General features: G+C 37.8%; 1 protein-coding gene across 1 annotated transcript; it reads left to right on the top strand.

The window, feature by feature from the left end:
- Positions 1-18962: 18962 nt before the first annotated feature.
- Positions 18963-21837, top strand: LOC118830827. The gene is made up of 2 exons (XM_036737815.1): positions 18963-20346; positions 20543-21837. Exons 1-2 carry the CDS (start codon positions 19640-19642, stop codon positions 20658-20660), a joined length of 825 nt encoding a protein of 274 aa, XP_036593710.1. The 5' UTR covers positions 18963-19639; the 3' UTR covers positions 20661-21837.
- The last annotated feature ends 745 nt before the right edge of the window (positions 21838-22582 follow it).

The raw sequence follows: 22582 nt of genomic DNA, 5'->3' as shown, positions 1-22582 counted from the left end.
ATTGACATGTTTTTTCTAGAGTGAATCCAGTGGGACAGCATGTTTGAAATATAGGCTATAGATAGTTGTGTCTAAAAATAATATATAAACAACAGCTATGATATTGACCAAAAAAAACACTCTCAAGTAGTTGTCTTTAAATGTATGTGACCCCAGTAATAAATAATGTTCTGATTGCATTCATTCAACTTAATTACATTTGACAAACTTTTCTTCAGGACTTACTACTGTGGCCCCAAAGGAACCTTCCTAGGCATAGATATACAAACACCAGAAGTCCTCATGTGTCTTCTTATATGCTACTGCTTTGCACACCAATATAGTGTCTCTCTCCAAGGAATGGAAATGGAAAACAATGAAGACTGGAAGACATATGAAAGAGGATGCATCTAGGCAGAATGTCCCTATCTGTTAGCAAATGCGTCTTAGACTAGGGTTGTTAGCATCAAAGAGCATAAAGGTTTCTACTTCGTACAACAGACACAGAAATACTTTTAAAGTTATATTCAGATTCCTCTCCTCCGAGTCCTATCTGCTAGTGGGAAAAGATCCAGTTCTTTCCAATCTGCCCCAGGGATCTCCCACCTTAGCCAGGCCCTAAACTTGATGTTTCTTTGAAGTCAATGGGAATTCTCTGATTGTGGATCTAGGAATGAATATGCAATAGAGATCCATGGTGCAGATAAGAGGCTCAGTTTAGCTGGGAGAGCAGAGTTTTGCCCTTTGGGGAGTTGTTTATTTATCTAGGATTAGATTATAAACTCTGTGAGCCACTACCCTACTACAGTAAGAGACCTAAACTCCTTGGGATTCCAGAACTGCTCAGTGTTGGGAAAATATAACTTACTCCATTTGAGGAAACAAAATGCTTATTCTTGAGTAATCACTGAATGGGCAGAGGGATCCAGAGCAAAGATTGATGGGAATTTAATCATTGTTTGGTTTTTTTTTTTCCTCCAAGAGAACAGACTGACATCTTCCTTAAGTAATATAGAACTAATTTTTTTTTTTAGTAATTCAATCTTAATAAATAGCTTTGGCTTTGAAAGCTCTGGTGTGGCTTCTAAATTGTTAATGACACTTCTTTACCACAATATTTATCCTTTTCTGTGCCCCAATCCAGGCATGTGTGTGCGTATCTTCATTGAAACAGGAGGAAAAGAGGTTTTTGGGGTGCTGTAGCTGTGACACAATAATATTGTTAATTATAACAATAATCATGATGTGGTATTTACACAGAGTATAGAATCTTTCAAAAACACTGAAAATTCTACCAAAGGTATAACTTCTTATGAGACCTTATACAGGCTTACTCTTATTTGGTCTTATGTGAGACAGATAATAATAGTGTTTTATTATTAAATCACTATTCATATAGTGCTTTAAGGTTTACAAAGTGCTTTGTACATGTTAGCTCAACAGAACCTTACAACAACCCTATGAGATAAATGCTATTATTATAATCATTTTACAGATGAGGAGATGAGAGAAGATGAATGACTTGCCCAGGGTAACTTAGCAGGATTTGTATGAGGCAGGATTTGAACTCAAGTTTTCCTGACTCCAAGTCCAATGTTTCATCTACTATGTTAACCTAGTTGCTTCAGATAGAGTAGCAATTACAATTCCCATTTTAGAAATGATAAAATGGAAATTCAGAGCGTTAGAATGGCCTGCTTAAGATTCAAAGAATCAAAGTTTTATAGCTAGAAGGGCCCTTATAGATCATCTGGTCCAATAGTCTTACCATATAATTGAGAAAACAAAAGCCCAGAGTGATTTTCCCCAAAGTAAAATAAAGGTTAGATGGTGGAGGCAGGATTCCAAACCCAGGGAATTTGATTCTAAGTTAGAACTCTGTCCACTGTAATTGCCCACACTAACATACATGACTCATAGAAGGCAACATTAGGACTTAGCCCAGGTCTTCTGGCTCCTAGAAGTTGCTTTTTAGTTAGGGGAACAGAGAGGGGTAAACCTTCACAACTAGCCTAAGATGCTGGCCTGGAGAAGGAAATGGCAAATCATGCCAGTATCTTTGCCAAGAAAATCCCGTGGACAATGTGGTCTTTGAATAAGAATAGAGGAGTATGGTCCATGGGGTCACAAAGAGTCACATACAAGTGAACAACTGAACAATACCAAGATTCTGGCAGTGGTTAAATGTATATATTTGGGTTTCCTAGAGATGCTAGGCCAAGTTGCCAACATGGAATGTAGGCTATTTGATATGAACTATAATTATTAGCAGGAAATGTTGCCAAAACTAGAGCATTCTAAACAAGAAAAGAGGTTGAGAAAGGGTTCACCTTTTCTCCCGACATGTGGCATTAGGACTTCAGTGGTCAAGAAAACATTGTGTATTTGTTCTCATGTTCCTTGAGTTGTTATCCATTGCCTACATGCATTCCTGGAGGGAGAAATTTGAACATTTTCCAGGGCCTCCTATTTCTCAGCTCTTATCCCTTTCCACATTCATCTCTGCCCTAAGAAGTTAACTGATAGGCTTAAAAATTGGTTCTGTTTTAATAAATAATAAAGATAGCAGGAAGATCTCATAGACTCAAAGCTGGACAGGACCTTCATTTTATTGTTAGAATCATAGAATATTATGTCAGTAAGAGAGCTTAGAGATCATCTAATGACCAGTCCAAACTCCATTGGTCAGATAAATTGACAACTAGAGAAGTTTACTGATTTCTTCAAGCTCACACTGAGTATAAGTCCCAGGGATGAGACTGGAATCCAGGTTTCTAGTCTAGGGCTCTTTCACGACACCATACAACTTGGAGTCCATACAGCAACAACTAATTAACAATTTGCTACATAGTTAATTTAGTTCATTGGATACTGACTGACTTTTGAAATACTGCTCCCCCCAAATCTGAACTAACACTTTATGTAATCAGTTGAACAGTATATGGCAAGTATAGTTGAGTTTGCAGAATGTGGATTTTCTTTTCGATTTAAGTACTTCCCAGGTCCCTGAGAAACCCTTATGAAGTTTGCCAACTGTCATATATTTATGTCTTCCTTGAACATTAAGTCCACAGCTCTGGAGACTAAAACTATCTATATATCAATATATCTAGATATATTAGAGGTGGTGAACACTTCTCCAATTCTGCTGACAAATCAGGCTCCTGAATTTAATCTAGTGGTAGCTTCTGATGACACGGAGAAGCATTTGCATCTCCCTATTATATGAAGATGTGGAGTCATAGAAGACTTTCTTAGACATTTAATTCTATCCAAAGCCAACCCCAAATCTTTGATATTGACTTTGTCTTCATAATGGGGGGGAGGGAAAATGACTTCCTACTTCTAAAGAAAAATAAAGGTAGGCTTCATAAGACCGCTTGTCATCCATACCCAATTATAAAACCCCATTTTGACAATTTAAGCAGAAATGAACCAACAGCATATGGCTTAAATTGGCTCTAAGATAAACAAGGGTTTATAAATTAAAGGATATGGGCTTGGCAAGAATGAATTTGAGCCTTGTCTTCATTGAAAACTTTTGAAAAGTCATTATACTGGATTTTTTTGAGGCAACTAGTGAAATACACAATGGCATGGACTTGACAGAATCCAATAAAATACAAAAAGATAGGTAGATAGATAGATAGATAGATAGATAGATAGATAGATAGATAGATGTCACCTAGTGGCATATGTTGCATAGCAAAACACTATAATTTATGTCTAAAAGAAAAACAGGGACAACAAGGAAGAACAATTAGCAAATCTCTTAATTAGGCTTGTGTTTACACTCCTATGGTTTAGAGTAATAATTTGTTTGCTTAAAGTTAGATAGTCTTGCTTTACTAAAGCCATAAGTCTCCATGCCTAAAAGTAGTGTCTGAATTAAACCAAGTGAAACAGGACTTTATAGCATGCCCAGGTCATCTATCATGTAGGCACCCACGTGGGAGATGCCAAGGACCTGCTTTTTGGAAAAGACATTCTCCCGCTTTGTGGGAGGGAAGTCTCTTTCTACTGTCATTAGAGCCAGAATACACTGCATCTTCAAAATGACTGGACAACCCCAATTCAGAGTGGGGTGAAGGACCGTTTTATTCATAGTGTAGGGGCTGTAAATGGAGTTGGATGAGAAGAAATACTACCTTCCCTTAACCCTGCCCTTTAGGATGGGTGGTCATGGGAAATAGGCTCAGGGCTTGTCTTTTTCAGTTCTAAGTGCACCAGTGGAGCAGGGGATGGATTTGAGCCATGGCGACCTTCAAGGCAGAATTCCAGGCTGAACGTTGTAGCCAAACCAGCAGGAAAGCCCTAAGAAGCCTGAGAGCCAGGTTTCTCAGGGCACTGAGCCCTGTCACGGACTGTCTCCAGCCCAAGCCAGAGATTTGACCATGGAACTTGGTGGGATTATGTTATATAGGCATTAAGTTAAACTGTGAATCTAATCTTCTTCCCCACCCCTGAGATTGAATTAGTTTAAGGGAGATCATGCTCTCGTGTGATAAGAGAGGGATGTTTATATATTTGTTCTTGTCATACCTTTGAAGTAAATATTTCTTTGTAAAAACTAATCTGATGGCAAGCAGCTAAATGCAACTGGGATTAGAGGGATCCCTTAAAGTGAGGGACTTACAATCAGTGGGGGTTCAGAGCCAATGAAATAGACTAAAGGCCTCCAAATGATTCAGGGGGCCAGAGAACCACAGAGGGAGATATAAAAAACATATCTGGTGTTCAGATAGTGGGGGCCAGAGTAGTCACTATTAGGCAAGCATGGTTCAATTTCATCTATCTTCCCATTTGTAGTGAATTCTGTTAACATCTTCACGAACTTAAAATCAATCAAAACAAGGGTTTTGTCTAGTTAGTGTAGAACTATCCTTCACAATAGAATACTAAGAGAACCCTCAGTATGGATTTACTAATTTCTCTTCTCTTCCATGGACATTAGCCAGTATTTTGGGGATGAGGGTTGTTGTCATTTTATTTTAGTAGTAGCACAGATATCCTTACATTCTTGCCTACCTTTTAAATCCTTATCCTTTTCTAGGGGACAAATTACTATTAAATAGAATGTGAATCTCTATATAAAATATTTCTATAGAAAGGAGGAGAAATAAGAGGCTGGTAGAATTTTGAAGGTGAAATTCCAACTTAGTCTTTAGGGACTGACTAGTTAACCTTGGACAAATAATTGGCTTTTCTATATCTCTTTTGATTTTATCCTTTTAAAAAATGTATGAAAACAGACAAAACATATAGAAGATAGCTAGCCACAAAAATAAGAGCAAGACAAACTTGTCCCAGAAAAGATCACTAATTCTTGGTGTACTTATCTAGAATGAAAATTAGTAAACAAAGGTCAGGTGTAGAATTTGTTAGGGGAAAGTATATGTCTATGTATGTATTTATGTATATAGGTAGGTAGGTATATATGTGCATGAATATGTATATATATATGTAAATATGTCCGCACTTATTGTAGCCTTCAGTGGGGTAAAGGGGGTAAAAGAACAAAGTGAAAAGTGTGCAGCAGAGAACAAAAGAAAACTTACAAGGAAGCAAAGATGGACATCTCTCAATACAACATGTAGCATTTATCATACAGGCTTTCTTGAAATGAAAATTTACTGCAATATATTTTGAGTCCTCTCCTATATTCTGCTATGTACATGGCGTGCCTTTTTTCTCTGTTTTTACTTTATATTTAGGTTTTAATATTTAAGTTTATGATGTTTGTTTTTCTTTATTCTGTATTTGAGTTCTGGTGTTAAAAGATTTTTATTAGAATGAAAATTAGTTTCTTTCTTTTGCATAATGGAGGTTATAGGAAGAAAGATGATTGCATGGGAAAAACTTGAATCTATAGAGTTCTATACCCAGCTTTCCTAGTAACTTTGCATGTTTTGCAAAATATTCTACATGGTTCTGTAGTTGCTTTTTTTAGTGAAGTATATATCTCATGCCTGTTTGACAGAGATTCAAATTCCTTGTATTAAGTCACTGCACTAGGAAATACTGAATTATTTCAGCTTGCTACGCCTGTAGACAGCTAGATGCTGACTCTAGTCTGCACTGATGCAGAATATATGGGCAAAAATAGATTCCTAATTTGGAGGCACTTTTTGGATCCCATTTGTGGTCACTGTCCCACGGTACGTAACACACACGAGTTTCATTTGGTGTTGCAATCGAAACTATTGAATCTCAAAATGGAATATAATTAAGGCTGCTTTAATAAAGCATGTTCCAATTGTAGCCAGTAAAGAGTGTCATATTTCTCCCAGCAGGTTTAGGCAAGGAAATAAAATCTATAGCTTTGGCAGGGCAGACTGAATCAGAAGCATGCTATCAGGTAGAAAGGCTATTGTTTCAATTAGTTTCAGTCACTACACAGCTGGCTTCATCTGGGGAGCTTTGTACCAACAAAATGGAAATCAATGGATGGCATGGCCTAGGAGAGCTTGTGAACACTTTGTTTATGCATATTTAGTATATGTAATATGTTACATACATACTATATGAATACATATTTGCATATATGCATGCATATGTATAAATATATGTAGATACATACATACACACACACACACACACACACACACACACACACACACACATATATATATATATATATATATATATATATACACACACACACACACACATACATACATACAAACTCACACAGGGCAGTTAGGTGGTAAAGTGGATAGAGGGCTGGGCCTGAACTAAGGAAGGCCATCTTCCTGAGTTCAAATCTGGCCTCAGACACTTACTAGTTGTATGACCCTGGGCAAGTCACTTAATTCTGTTTGCCTCAATTTCCTCATTTGTAAAATGATCTGGAGAAGAAAATGGCAAACCATTCCAGTATCTTTGCCAATAAAATCCCAAATGGCATCATGAAGAATTAGACACAACTGAAAAAACTCATAAATATATTATACATTAGCTGGGTGTGAGGAGACTAAATTTTGTATGGAAAAAGAATGGAGAGTTTTTATATGCATATTTTGTCATGAAAACAGACTTCTAGAGATGGCAGACATTTAATTAGTCCTTTATAGTTTACATAAAATATCATATTTAAGGGAGACAATGAGCTTGAAAGATAGGTATTTTACATAATAATATTATCAACCCATTTTACATACAGGTAAAGAAATTGAGGTGAATCTTTAAAGGATTTGCACATACTGCTTGCTAGTCAGAGGCAATAATTCAAAGCCAGGTATCTCCAGACTCCAGCAAATCTCTGGCACAATCCTGTCAAGATGAGGAGGGCAATCTAGAGAAACAACTCCATTTTACTAACCTGTCACTAAGTTGCCATACAGGTACTGACTGATGAAGGATAAAATTCTCTAAACAATGATAAAGGTTATTAAAAAATGTCTTTCCCACTTGAATCAGATTGATAAGCAGATCCTTTTATTTATTTATTTTAAAACTATGTTTATTTATTTTTAACATTTTTTTCTACTGTCAAATTCTCTTTCTCCCTCTACCCCCTCCCCTGCCCATTGAGAAGTCATGTAGTATGATACCCATTATAAATGTGGAGTCATGTCAAACATATTTCTATATTAGTCATGTAAGCAGATCCTTTTAAACCAAAGAACAATATTCACCTTACTGGCAGTAATGTAATTAGAATGACACTGTACAGAACCCATATTCGGAGTGAATAAAAATCTGTGAAGGTACTTGAGAATAATGAAATATACTGTCCTCGTCAAAGCAGAGAGGTGGGAGTCAACTAGAGCAGAATGTTACATAATTTGTCAGATGAGGTAGTTGTATCAAATAGCTTTATTTAATTATTTTTCTTCCTCATAAGGAGGATTCTAGGATGGGTAGGGTGGGGAGGACAGACAGGACTTTTTCCTTACAGAAACGATTGTGATATAAGAACCAGTCGTTGGTAAAATATTTAAATATATAAGAATGGGTTTCCATTGATGTTTGCTCTTCTGTAGCACTAAAGATGTGAGATTTTTTCTTTGTTTTTTTTTTCTGTTTTGTAACTAGAAAATACCACTATTTCAAAGAGATAGGTGGGAAAGCAGGAGAATAACTACTTTGTAGGCAAATTGACAGTTTTGGTTTTCCTCATAAAAGGTGAAAAGGTGCCAAAGGTACCAAAGATGCAGCCGCCATATTGCAAGAAAAGAAACAGTGGAAAGAACCAAAGATATTAATGCCCTGGCAACAAATAGAGACTTTATTTTGCTCATTACCACTCACTGAGTAAAAACATGTTTAGTTACTCCTGATTCTCCAGTACAAGAGGGAGGCACTTTGCCATCATCTCAATGTGTTCATGTTCAATTGGGATTATATCCTCTGGCACAGTGAACTCACTTGACTCAAACAATTGCCAAATTTTATTTAAAGTTGGCCAATAAGTCATCCTTATATCATCTGCTCCATATGTAGAATTTGCATTTTAAAAATCTGAAAATGGTTTCCTGGGAGAAATTCAATTCATTTGAATACAATTCAATTCAAAGAACATTTATTCCACAGTTTATATGTCTGGGCACTATGTAAAGCTTTGAGGATAAAAAGATCTCTCTCTCTTCCATCCCACACAGGCAAAACACACACACACACAACCATTCAGTTCTTGTACCCTTAGGATGTCTATGTTTTAAAAGTGTTGCTGTATGTCCATCATTTCTGGATAGATGGAAATCTTCTTTTGAAACACAAATAAGAAACATTTAAGCACAAATAAGGCCAGTAGCAATCTGAAAATGTATATAGCATTCTACCCTAGTGGTACTCTACATCTCTGATGAGAGGAGAGAATTTTATTTCGTTATCAATTCTCAAAGACCATCAATGACTTTTTTCAGTTACTTGGTTATTTCTTTTCAGTGTTCTTTTTATTTCCAATTTCATAGCCATTGTATATATTGTTCTTCCGACCCACCCCATTTATTTTTCTGTCCATCTATTTTTACAAACTTTTCCCCATTTTAGAATTCCTCAGAGCATCATTTCTAAATCCACAATAATATTCCACTATATCCTTAACACCACAGCTTATTCAGCCATTTCCTAATTAATGGGCACTTGCAATGTCTCTAGTCCTATGGTACTACAAGAAGTTATGTTCAGAATATTTTGATCAATGATACATGATCAATATTTGGGGAGAATAGATTTCCAGAGGTATGGAAAAAGCAGAGATAGTATCCTATTAGAAAAAAATTTCATAGGGGAAGTAATCCCAGGAGGAATGAAAAGTTCTGCTGAATAAAATTCTGAAGATATAAAATTATTCTAATGAGGAGGAAAGGAGTAGTGATTTGTTGACATATATACAAATATAGAGAAAAGTCACCAAGCAATACAGATTTTTAAAAGATGAAAAGATCAGGTAATTGTGGATGAATACACATAAGAAGGGTAGCAGGAGTATTAAATCTTGGAGTATAATGAAGCTGGTGAGGAAAGATGAGAATTACCAAAAATGATTTTTTTTCATTTTTAAATAAACTATATGGGTAAATAGGCAGCTTTGTGTCATGATGTGTAAAAGTCTTGATCTTGTGAAGATATGAATTCAAATTCTGCTTCTAACAATTACTAGCTGCCTAACCCTGGGTAAATCTTTTAACCTCTCAGCATCAGTTTCCTCATGTGTGAAATGGTATTGAAAACAGCAATTATCTCAGAGTTTCTATGAGGATCAAAGAAAATAACAGGCATAACACTTTGCATACCTTAAAGTGCTAGATGTTATTATTATCACTATTAATTATTATTATAAAAGTGATGTATCAAGAAGGAACTTCTTGGGGGATGATGATAAATGATGATAAAGAGAAGACAATGCAGATCAATTCTCATTTTCTTTCTGTGTTCTCTCCCCTTGAGATACGCATTTTAGTTCGAAAGGATAAAACAAAAATTTGTGATGAATATATGCCCAAGATAAATAGGAACTTGGTATGAGAGAATGTTATCAAATTTCCAGACAAAAATAAAGATATTAAAGAGAAGGTAGAGATAATCAAATCTAATTTTGTTTCTTTTTTCTCTCTCAATGAGAAGGCATTTTGACCAGAAATGATAAAATAAAAATGAATAATAAGGAACCTATATGCCAAGTAAGTAGAAAGTTAGTAAGAAAACACCTTGTTGAATTTGACAAGTTAACATGAGCCAAGAAATTGTTGAATGTAAGAAACAAAGTAGTCATTAATGATTTGAAGTTCTCTTGTAAGGAGGTCTCTCATGGTGTATCCCGGAAATCTGTGATTAGCTCATTGCATTTTAACATTTTTAATAATTATTTAAAGTTACAGGTGACTTTGTTGTGAAATTTTAAATGACATAGTTAAATGTGAATCAATTATACAATATGGAATTTTACCAAAGTGAAACAAAGAACTTACACCCTATTATTCCACTGGGTAAAACAACATGTATATAGGTGTGCATTTCTCTTTCTCTTTCCCCCCACCTCTCTCTTTCTCTCTGCAATAGATAGATAGATATAGATATGTATATATATATATATATATATATATATATACGTATATATATATATATGTTAGATATCTAATATGTATATATAACATTTATATAACATATACAACAATTAACTGTATATGCATATCATTAATTGTTATTTACTCCATCTAGGCACCTTATTCCATATGAAGTGATAAGATGTTCAATCAATCATTTTCAATCACAGACCCTAGATTTAACTTGAAAAGTATCTGAAAGTCATTTGGCGAAGTGAAATGATGCCAAATAGGAAGTCTGTTACAACTGGGTGAGCGATTTCATCATACAATCTGAGTGCTGTATAAAAGCATTCAGTTAGTTGGAATGAAGTAAGCACAGTTTTCCTCCACATTTCTGTGGGTTAATTGCTTAAGGGAAAAGGAGAGGCCAGAGCCTCAGCTTTCATTGAGTCTTCTTCCCCTCATATGTTGGTCAGAGAAAGGCTTTGGGAGTTTCAAAGGGTCTGAAGAATTTTGGGCTTCCCATTTTCTTGTCAGTGTTCTAGCAACATTGCCCCATAATTCTGGCAGTTGGTGGTAGTGTCTTTATCAGAAACAAAAGAAATGTATACAGATTAATCATACTTAGAGTCAACTAATGAATGGGACAAAAGGACCTCCAGCAACCAGGATATATGGGTTACTCCTTTGCTAGATATGCTCCCTATGCTTAAGCCTATTTCCTCTTTAACTCCATAGGTACTCGTAGAACAGTGTGTCACAATTTTTTGGGAGGATTTTTTGTGCCAACTTGCCATGCCACCTTATAAATATCTCTTTCTAAAAGTTATTTTAAGGATGACTAACTAAATTGATTCTCAACTTATTGGAGGAGGGGGAAAGCAAACAGCGGAGGCTTGAGCCAATAACATTAGAGAATCACTCTTGAGCCAATAATATTAGAGAATCACTCCTCAAGGTTACTTGACTCATCAGTAGGAGTGGGAGTTGGATAATAATCCTCATTGTGTGTTGTGAAGAGACCTCTTTGTATGCTTGAAAATACTATATAAATGGGAATTGGTATATTTAATGAGGAGAAAGAGGAGGAAGGACAATAATCACACTAATTACTGGGTCTGAGTAACCAGTAGGAACTGAAGGTTGTTTTGATTTGACTTGAAGAAGGATGCCACAGCATCATTTGATCTCAACGTAATGCACTGTTCTATTAATGCATTGTTCTATTAATATAGATTAATTAAATTAATATATAAATTCATTGTTCTATTAATATTCCATTCTATGCTTGAAAGATGAGGTAGTGGGGTAAATGGCCTCTAGATTCTCTTTAATAAATGAGACCTCTATGCAATAGAAAGATCAAGCCTACCCACAATGAAGAATACATGGTTAGGAGCTGGCTGTTCCCTAAGAAACTCACAAAAGCACAAGCCTTGAAGTTGTCCATGAGTATCTCGGAGCAGCATTTAGTCCTTAATACTCAAGCCAATATTTAAACAGTAGAATCATCTATTACTTATGAATTAAAGTTAACAATAATGGTAAAGAATGCAAACAGACCAAAGGCAAGGGCATGACAAAAGGAAAGTTCTTAAGAAGTAGGCATAAAGACAAGATAATACTAAACAAATCATCCAAACTGTGGGTGATTTAGGGGACCTCTAAAGCCTATATACTGCATTTGATAGCAGCAAAATTCTTCAAACAACATGTTCTGCTCTTGGGTGGTAAAACTTTGATTATGGCACAGAAGCCCCATTTCAAAAAGATTCCTAAAGATTTCAGAAGTATTCAGATGTGAACTCAGGTTTTTGGTGATGGACATGTTGATCATTTGGCTACAATTATGAAAACAGGGATTCCAAAGAAAACATGGTTTAACAAGAATCTCTTCCCAATGCTGCTTTATACAATACTATTGAACATGACAAATACTTTGTTTTCTACTGTGCATTGGGGCTCTCTCTTGAAAGGATAATGCAATAATTACTTCTAATGGTACATGAGCGGTTATAGTTTTGTGTAATGGTAGTAAGTTCCTGCTGTTGGGTATCCATTTTCTTCAGAAGAACATAAGAATTAAGGTGCCTAACTGCTAATTTACTGTGTTAGTGAAGAGATATGTTAATAGTTAATATCTAAGATTCAAAGAATGGCTTTTCAGATTTATCTTCTTAAGGATGTCTCTAAAAGATGGAAGCAAGAGCAGGAAATTGAGAATAAATCCTGTATGAAAAATTGTCATAGTCCTCTAATAAAAGCATTAATGCTAAAAGAAAACTAAAAGAGGTCTTAGGACTATAGATCTGGGGGAGCAGTATAATAGTGATGGATGAAAGAGCCATAATGAAGAATTTCTCAAATTTTGTTTGTATTCTCTTGAACAAGGAATACCATCAGACTTGGAAACACAGAACACAAATGGTGAACAGGCAGTTGGAAGCCAAGATAAGTGAGAATATGGGACAAAACTATTTAGCTACACTGTATGAGTTCAAGTCATCAGAGCAGGATGACCAGAACACCAAGCTACTGCAGAATTTGAGGATGGGGTTACAGTGAGCTGCATTTAGTGATCTTGGAAAAAAATATATGAAGGAGAAAGGTACTGCAGAATTAGAGATAGAAAGTTTCCCCAGTTTACAAAAATATTTTTTAAAAATTATACACTAGCGACCCTACCCAATAAACATTTAGGAAGTACCTACTATGTTCTAGGCACTGTACTAAGTACTGGGATACAAAAAAGAGAGCAAAAATGACTGCCCCTACCCTCAAGGTGTTTACTATCTAAAGAAGAGATAACAAACAAATATACTCAAATAAGCTATATACAAGATAAATAGGAAATAATTAACAGAAGGAAAGCACTAGAATTAAGACAGGTTGGGAAAGGTTTTATAGAAGATGGGATTTTAGCTGGGATTTGAAGAAAGCCAGAGAAGCTAGATGGTGGAGATGAGGAAGGAGAGCATCATAGGCCTAAGGGAGAGGGGGAAATACCTGGAGCTGAGGGATGACGTGTCTTGTTCCCACAACAGCAAGGAGATCAGTGTCATTGGATCCAATAATATGTGTGTGGGATTAAGGTATAAGAGGACTGAAAAGCTATCAGGTGAGCAGAGCTAGGTCAAAAAGGACTTGGAACACACACAAAAAAGGATTTTGTATTTTAGTCTATAGGGAACCACTAGAGTTCGATAAGTAGGGGAATGGCAGTGGTTCCACCTGCTCTTTAAGAAAATCACTTTGCAAGCTGAATGAAGGATGGATTTAAGTGGGGTGAGACTTAAGGCAGAGCAGAACCGTGAGCAGGTTATTGAAACAATCCAAGAGTGAGGTGAAAAAACCTTCACCAGGGTGATGACAATATTAGAAGCAAGAAGACACTATATTTGAGAGATCTTGAAAACTTTACAAAGACCTTCAAATAAATGATCATTATTGTGGAAAACAAAATTCCCATTTATTTGCCTAAAGCAGATGTACATCTAAATTGTAACTTTGTCATTGATTTTTTCTTTTCTCCCTTGTTTTATTGATGCTCTCAGTTGTTGCATTTCATTCAATCAATTGATGAACATTTATTCATCATCTACCTGTGTTAACATGTGCTGTTGAGAGCACTGGACGTACAAAGACAAAATTAACACCAGATTAGTATTCTAATTGCACAGCTCTGATCCTATCATTTAACTCCTCAAAAAGTGCTTACTAATTTCCATTGCTTGTTGAATAAATGCCACAGTTCTTTCCCTGCCACACAAGGGTACATAATATTTGGCTCCAACTACTTTCCTAGCCTTATCAAAACTTCTGCCCCCATGTGCTCTGTCTAAGCCGAATAGTTCCTTATTCACAAAATAAATTTTGCTCTTTCCCACATCTATGACTATAATATTAATGACACCTGTATGGCTTCTCTAAAAACTTTGTATGTTGAAATTCCACCCATCTTTTACTTATACTAAATCCATGAAGCCTTTCCTGATCCTCCAAGGAAGAATTATTTTCTCTCTTCTTTGAATCTTTGAAGCCTTTTGTATCATATTTTTGCTTTTATATACCCTTATGATTCATTGTGATATGGCAACTCCCCAAATCAAAGCTAATACATTAGGAGAGGCATAAGGTGAAGAAGTTGGAACATGAGAGCCCCTTTATATTCTAGTCAAACTATCTTTAGGTCATTATCCTCTTTTCTGTGTACCTGTTTTAAAGAAGACACTGAAAATCTAGGGGGAAAAACATCCAGAGGGAAGACATAACAGTGTTAGACCTGAGATTATACTACGTGATGACAATCATTTGAAGGAACTAGGGATGTTTATGCTGAAAAAAAGATAATTTATTATGAAAAAATATGAAAAAGATACAAAATGATACTTATGAAAAAGATAATTTATTATGAATTTATGAATTATGAATATTGTAATAGTATATTATATAAAGAATATTATATATTATGAATATTATTAATTTATTATGAAAAAGATAATTTAAGGTTCATCATATCTGTATTTGTGGAATTTAAAAGCTTTTCATGGAGAACTGGATCTTTTTTTTCTTTTATCATTTTTATTTAATATTTTAGTTTTCAACATTGATTTCCACAAGATTTTGAGTTACAAATTTTCTCCCCATTTCTACCCCCCCCCCTCATTCCAAGATAGCATATATTCTGATTGCTTTGCTCCCAAGTCAGCCCTCCCTTCTTTCACCCCATTCCCCCCCACCATGCCCTTTCCCTTTACTTTCTTGTAGGGCAGGATAGACTTCTATGCTCCATTCTATCTTGTTTCCCAGCTGTATGCAAAAAAAAACCAATTTTTTAAGGATCTGCTTTTAAAACTTTGAGTTCCGATTTCTTTCCCCTCTTCCTTTCCAACCCACCCTCCCTAGGAAGGCAAGCAATTCAACATAGATCACACATGTATCATTATGTAAAACATTTCCACAATGGTCATGTTGTGAAAAGCTAACTATATATCCTTCCATCCTATCCTGTCCCCCTTTGTTTAATTTTCTCCCTTGACCCTGTCACTTTTCAATAGTGTTTGCTTTTGATTACCTCCTCCCCCTATCTGCCCTCCCTTCTATCATCCCCCCTTTTTTATCCCCTTCCCCCTACTTTCCTGTGGAGTAAGATACCCAATTGAGTGTGTATGTTATTCCCTCCTCAAGTTGAATCTGATGAGAGTAAGATTCACTCGTTTCCCCTCACCTGACCCCTCTTCCCTTCCAACAGAACTGCTTTTTCCTGCCACCTTTATGTGAGATAATTTACCCTATTCTATCTCTCCCTTTCTCCTTTTCTCACTACATTCTTCTCTCACGGGTTAAATATATTTCATTTTTTTAGATATCATCCCTTCATATTCAACTCATCCTGTGCCCTCTGTCTATATTCCCTTCAACTCCTCTAATACTGATAAAGGTCTTATGAATTACACACATCATATTTCCATGTAGGAATGTAAGAGTTCAACTTTAGTAAGTCCCTTATGAATTCTCTTTCTTGTTAACCTTTTCATGCTTCTCTTGATTCTTGTATTTGAAAGTCAAATTTTCTATTTAGCTCCGGTCTTTTCACTGAGAAAGCTTGAAAGAGCTCTATTTTATTGAAAATCCATATTTTGCCTTGGAGCATGATACTCAGTTTTGCTGGGTAGGTGATTCTAGGTTTTAATCCTAGATCTTTCGACCTCTGGAATATCATACTCCAAGCCCTTCTTTACCTTAATGTAGAAGCTGCTAGATCTTGTGTTATTCTGATTGTGTTCCCACAATATTCAAATTGTTTCTTTCTGTCTGCTTGCAGTAATTTCTCCTTGACCTGGAAACTCTGGAATTTGGTGACAATATTTCTAGGAGTTTTCTTTTTGGGATCTTTTTCAAGAGGTGATCAGTGGATTCTTTCAATTTCTATTTTACCCTCTGGTTCTAGAATATCAGGGCAGTTCTCCTTGATAATTTCTTTAAAGATGATGTCTAGGCTATTTTTTGATCATGGTTTTCAGGAAGTTCAATAATTTTTTAAATTATCTCTCCTGGATCTACTCTCCAGGTCAGTGGTTTTTCCAATGAGATATTTGACATTGTCTTCCATTTTTTCATTCCTTTGGTTCTGTTTTATAGTATCTTGATTTCTCATAGTCACTAGCTTCCACTTGCTCCAATCTAATTTTTAAGGTGGAATTTTCTTCAGTGGTCTTTTAGACCTCCTTTTCCCTTCCTTTCAAGGCATTCTTCTCCTCATTGGCTTTTTGGAGCTCTTTTGACATTTGGGTTAGTCTGTTCTTTAAGGTATTATTTTCTTCAGTATTTTTTGGGTCTCCTTTAGCAAGTCATTGACTTGTTTTTCATGGTCTTCTTGCATCAGTCTCATTTCTTGTACCAATTTTTCCTCTACTTCTCTTACTTGCTTTTCCAAATTCTTTTTGAGCTCTTCCATGGCCTGAGACCAATTCATATTTTTCTTGGAGCCTTTTGATGTAGGCTCTTTGACTTTGTTGACTTCTTCTGGCTGTATGCTTAGATCTTCTTTTTCACCAGAAAAGGAATGTAGAATTTGAGTCTGTTTGAGTCTTAGTTCATTTTCGCTGCCTGTTCATGTTCCCAGCCAACTACTTGACCCTTGAGCTTTTTATCAGGATATAACTGCTTGTAGAGTAGAGAGTGCTTTGTCCCAAGCTTTAGGGTCCAAGCACTGCTGTTTTCAGAGCTACTTCTACTCCACCATCAGCCCATGCTCTGTCACAGTAGCGCTCCTCCTCCCCAAAGAACTGCCAGCCAGGACCACAATACACATCCAAGCAGGGCACAGCAATCTGAATCTGTCTTTGTGCCCACAAAGCGCTCCTTGTACTCCTGCTTTGATCTGCTACTAGAATTCTCCCGCTGTGTGAGCCAGGGACTTGGAAAGCAGCTGATTCTGTAGCTCTGGAAGCAGCCTCAAGAGTTTCCTGTTGCTGCCACCACCACCTCACCTCCTCCACCACCCCCAGGGCTGGTGATCTGACCACTCTGAACTCAATTCCACAGTTTCTCCCTAACCTGCTTTTTGGCATTTGTGGGTTGAGAAGTCTGGTAGCTGCCACAGCTCACTGTTTCATGGCCCCAAGGCCTGTTCTGGCTGGCTGATTCCGGGTCTGGTCTGTCCCAGCTCCCCTTCGCTCTCAGCATCATGGGATGGACCCTTCCTGGTGACCATCCAGGCTCTCCTGGGCTGGAGACCTGTTTCCTTCTGCTGTTTTGTGGGTTCCAAAGCTCTAGAATTTGTTCAGAGCCATTTTTACAGCTGTTTGGAGGGGTTTGGGGGAGAGCTTAAGCAAGTCCCTGCTTTCCAGCCTGGATTGGTTTTATTTAAAAAAATATATTAAATTTTAATTTTCACTTCCAATTCTCTACCTTCCTCCATCCCCTCCCTCACCCATTGAGAATGAAAGAAATAAGATTAAGTTTGGATTTAAAAGACAAAACTTTCTTTGCATCTCCAGTGCTTAGCTAAGTATTTGCCATGTAGTAGGTATTTAATAGACTTACAACTTGGTGACACAGTGGGTAGAACTAGGCTTGGAGTTCAGAAGTCCTGAGTTCAAATTTGACCTGATACTTCCCAGCTGTGTGACTCTAGGTGTTACTTAACCTACGTCTACCACACTTTCCCCAACTGTAAAATGAAGTTAATAATAGCACCAACCTTTTAGGGCTGAGGTGAGTATCTGTAGCCATAATGGCTTTTGTTTTCTTTGAATGGCTCAGCTTGCCTCATTGAGCCTCTGGACACTGTGGCTTGCTCTTCCGGGGCAGGAGGCCCGGGGAGCATGCCGGGAGGCAGACGGCTTCCTGTGTGGGGAGTCATGGGGCTGGCTGAGGGGAGGTGTTAGCTCCAGAACCTGGTCTACCCTAGGGGGAGGAGCCAACTCAGGAACCAATCGGCCCTGGTCATTTGGGCGGAGCTTGATGATGTCAGAAACCCTATAAGAGGGGAGAGGACAGCTTGAAGCTTCTTCCTCTCTTTCCTTTTCCGGTTGGAGCCAGAGGCAGTTACAACGACCGTTACAGAGGCAGTTACGACCGTTACATCGTCAGTTTCAGTTGCAGCTTCAGTTTCAGAAACAGACACAGCTGAGGCAGGAGCTGCCAGCAGCAGAGCTGATCTACGGGAGGAAGCTGAACAAAGACTTCAGTCCAGTGGGTAATCTTATTACCATCAAGGGGGAAACATGATTTTGCTTTACGCAATCATGTTTCTCTGTAGCCTCCTGGTTACTCTTTCAAGGCGTACCTATTGGGCCTGGAAGATTATGACCAACATATCAAAATGGGGCTTCTGGTTCATGGGTTGGTTACTGTGGAGCCTAAATAAATGTTTTGATTCTTCTGCCTTCTATTTTGAGAGTTTCTTCTATCCGGCGATTCCGAACCTTTCAGACATGTTTATGATCTTCTTTGAGATTATAAACTCTGCCCTCCTGATACATTTGGCGTCACGAACAGGATCGCTAGGTATAAGATCTCTATTTAGAAGCAGAACAATTCCAGAGGAGGAGATAAATATCCCAGGATGGGAGGATCCATTTTATTCCTCCCTAGCAAAAGAATTGGCTAAAAAAGCTGGACCCTGTGAAAACTGGGAACCAAGGCTACGGAAAGGAGATCCTAGGGATTTGGAAAAGTGTTTACGAGAAGTTGGGATTCAGTCAGGGGCATCACTATCTAGGCAAAGCTGGATAGTGTTATCAGCCTACCGGCTAGTATACGAAAGATTGAGATTAAGTGAAAGACATAGGGGCACTCCTACCCCACAGGAAGAAGAGGAATCTCAGATAGCAGAAGACCAAACTGACTCAAATGAGAACTTTTCTATTAATGTGGCTAAGAGCAACAGGAGACCAAAAAAGCCCAGAGTGCATTTCAACCCAGCCCAGAAAGAGCCGGCTGAGGCACAAAACACTACTGGGGTTCAGGATGTGCCTCACATAGAGAATAGGAGATGGTTAAATGATCAGACAAGGGCTCGACCCATACAAAGGAGGAAGACAGAAACCCGAGGTGAAGATTCAGTTACAAGGGAAATTCAGGAAGATTTCTCACCGCAAGAGGTCACAGATATTTTGAGTAGATTCAGCCAAAGAATAGGAGAACCATTGATATCTTGGATGGTAAGACTCAGTGATCAAGGGGCCGGTGGAATATCAGTAGATGGGACAGACTGCATGAGATTCATAGGTATCAGCCATGATCCTCTAGTTCAACAAGCTTTTAGGGAACATCATCAGCAAGGAGATGGTGATAGCAGGACTACTCTGTTGGCATTAGCCGCTGTGGGATGCAATAAGAGATATGATACTGATTCTATGTGGCCCACTGAGCACAGACCCTGGTATTCACTTAGAGATTGTATCATGAGACTAAAGGAGGAGGTAATGAAGACTGCCATTATGACAGGAACTGCAGACAAATATTACAATGATCCAATGGGACTGTCTCATAGGAATTTAATAATTAGGACAGCTCCCCCTGCTTATAAACAACTAATTTTGAATTTATTGCTTGGAGAAGTAGGGAGCCGTCTTACAACAGTGATAAATAAGATTTTACAGTTATATGACTTAGGTGACTGGGGAAGGGATAGATCTCCTCGAGAGAGAAGAGTGTATAACCAGCAAACTTGGCGCCAAAGGAGAGTAACAAGGAAAGAAATGTTTACTACTTTATTGAGAGCAGGGGTAGGTTTTGAAATGATAGATGGAATTCCAACCAATGAATTATACAGAATGTATAGAGGACTTGATAACACGAGAAATAGGGAAATAAGAACTGCTCCTGCAAGCCTACAAGCCACTCAGACTGAAGGTGACCTTGTGTGATTAACGGATGAAAACTTGTACATTTGGGGAAAGGCTGGGAGGACAATCTTAGTCTATATCTAGGGTGGGATCCTCTTGGCTTCCTCATTATGTTCCTTTTGAAAAGAAACATTTCCCACCTGAGTTTGGCTCTGATGTTGGATCTTTGCATAACTGAAATCTCAACCAAACTTGAGATGATTTTATTTGAAGAATTATAGTCCATACTTGTCTATTCTTTTTGTCCTTTGTTTTGGCTAACCTTGTTGCTAGTTTTGTTTCCTTCAGGCTTAAGCACCCTGCACTTTCCGGTGACTGCCTAAGCATGTAGCATTCTTGGAATTCCTGCCAGCTTGTTAAAGAAATGACCTCTGGAATGGGACTTTTTGGGGGCAGGGCCATCTCTACATCCAATTTCAGCATGAAGAAGCTATGGAAAATGAGACCTTCACCCCTCACCCCAAGATTTTGAGCCCCAATCGTTCAAGGGGGGGGGTGGAAATGATGATAGTGTTCTGTTTACTTATTTTGTGTTATCCTTGCTGTGTTGTTTTATTGTTATGATATTATTGATCCTATGTAATGGATACAAGGATTTAGGGGTGGACATTTGAATTATTAATAATTATTTTGGGGATGATTGATTGAAGAGATTATCTTGCTGGGACCTAGGGGTGGATCGCATTTGAATCGTTAAACCAATGTTTAGGAATGTCACCAAATGATATGTTTTGCTTTATAATGAATGATATGTTTTAGTTTCCTTTGTAATTGAATCACAATGTATGTTCTAGGATACATGGCTGATTAGATTATGTATCCTATAACAAGGGGTGGAATGTAGCCATAATGGCTTTTGTTTTCTTTGAATGGCTCAGCTTGCCTCATTGAGCCTCTGGACACTGTGGCTTGCTCTTCCGGGGCAGGAGGCCCGGGGAGCATGCCGGGAGGCAGACGGCTTCCTGTGTGGGGAGTCATGGGGCTGGCTGAGGGGAGGTGTTAGCTCCAGAACCTGGTCTACCCTAGGGGGAGGAGCCAACTCAGGAACCAATCGGCCCTGGTCATTTGGGCGGAGCTTGATGATGTCAGAAACCCTATAAGAGGGGAGAGGACAGCTTGAAGCTTCTTCCTCTCTTTCCTTTTCCGGTTGGAGCCAGAGGCAGTTACAACGACCGTTACAGAGGCAGTTACGACCGTTACATCGTCAGTTTCAGTTGCAGCTTCAGTTTCAGAAACAGACACAGCTGAGGCAGGAGCTGCCAGCAGCAGAGCTGATCTACGGGAGGAAGCTGAACAAAGACTTCAGTCCAGTGGGTAATCTTATTACCATCAAGGGGGAAACATGATTTTGCTTTACGCAATCATGTTTCTCTGTAGCCTCCTGGTTACTCTTTCAAGGCGTACCTATTGGGCCTGGAAGATTATGACCAACATATCAAAATGGGGCTTCTGGTTCATGGGTTGGTTACTGTGGAGCCTAAATAAATGTTTTGATTCTTCTGCCTTCTATTTTGAGAGTTTCTTCTATCCGGCGATTCCGAACCTTTCAGACATGTTTATGATCTTCTTTGAGATTATAAACTCTGCCCTCCTGATACAGTATCAAATGACATAACATTTGTAAAGCTCTTAGCATAGTGCCTGGCACACAGTAGATACTTAATAATGGTTGTTTCCTTCTTAATTAATGCTTTTGATCAGTTGGTTAATTGGCCTCTCTATCACCACAGGGCAGAAATAATAGTCACAAGTAGAAGTTTCAGAGAGGCAAATTTGGGCTTGGTGGGGGTGGGGTGGGAATCATTCCTAATATTTAGAGCTCTCCCAGAAATTAAGGGAATGATAGTGCAATTAAGTAAATGATAAGTAAATGATAGTGCAATTTCCCTCACCAGAATCCTTAAAGTTATATGTGACCATTATGGGTATGTGGTTATGCTTGGGGATTGGGGGAATATAGAGCAGGAAATCCTGTGTAAGAATAGCTTGGCAGACTCTAAGAATCTGTCATTCCATACCTGATGTACCTCTGCTCACTGAGGGCAAGGAACTATTTTTTTAAATCTTAGTGCTTAGAATGATGTTCAGTGCCTAACAGATGCAAAAGTGAATTTGTTGGATTTGCTGCTATTTCTTGAGAGGGAAATGAATTTCTTCTCATGTTGCATCCAATTTAATAAGCATTCATTAAATTCCTACTTTGTGCCAGGAACTATGTTAAGTATCAGTAATACAAAGAGCAACACAATGAAA

This window comes from Trichosurus vulpecula, chromosome 9 (assembly GCF_011100635.1).
Source record: "Trichosurus vulpecula isolate mTriVul1 chromosome 9, mTriVul1.pri, whole genome shotgun sequence".
Taxonomy (NCBI): Eukaryota; Metazoa; Chordata; class Mammalia; order Diprotodontia; family Phalangeridae; genus Trichosurus; species Trichosurus vulpecula.
This window is presented reverse-complemented; position numbering and strand designations above follow the sequence as displayed.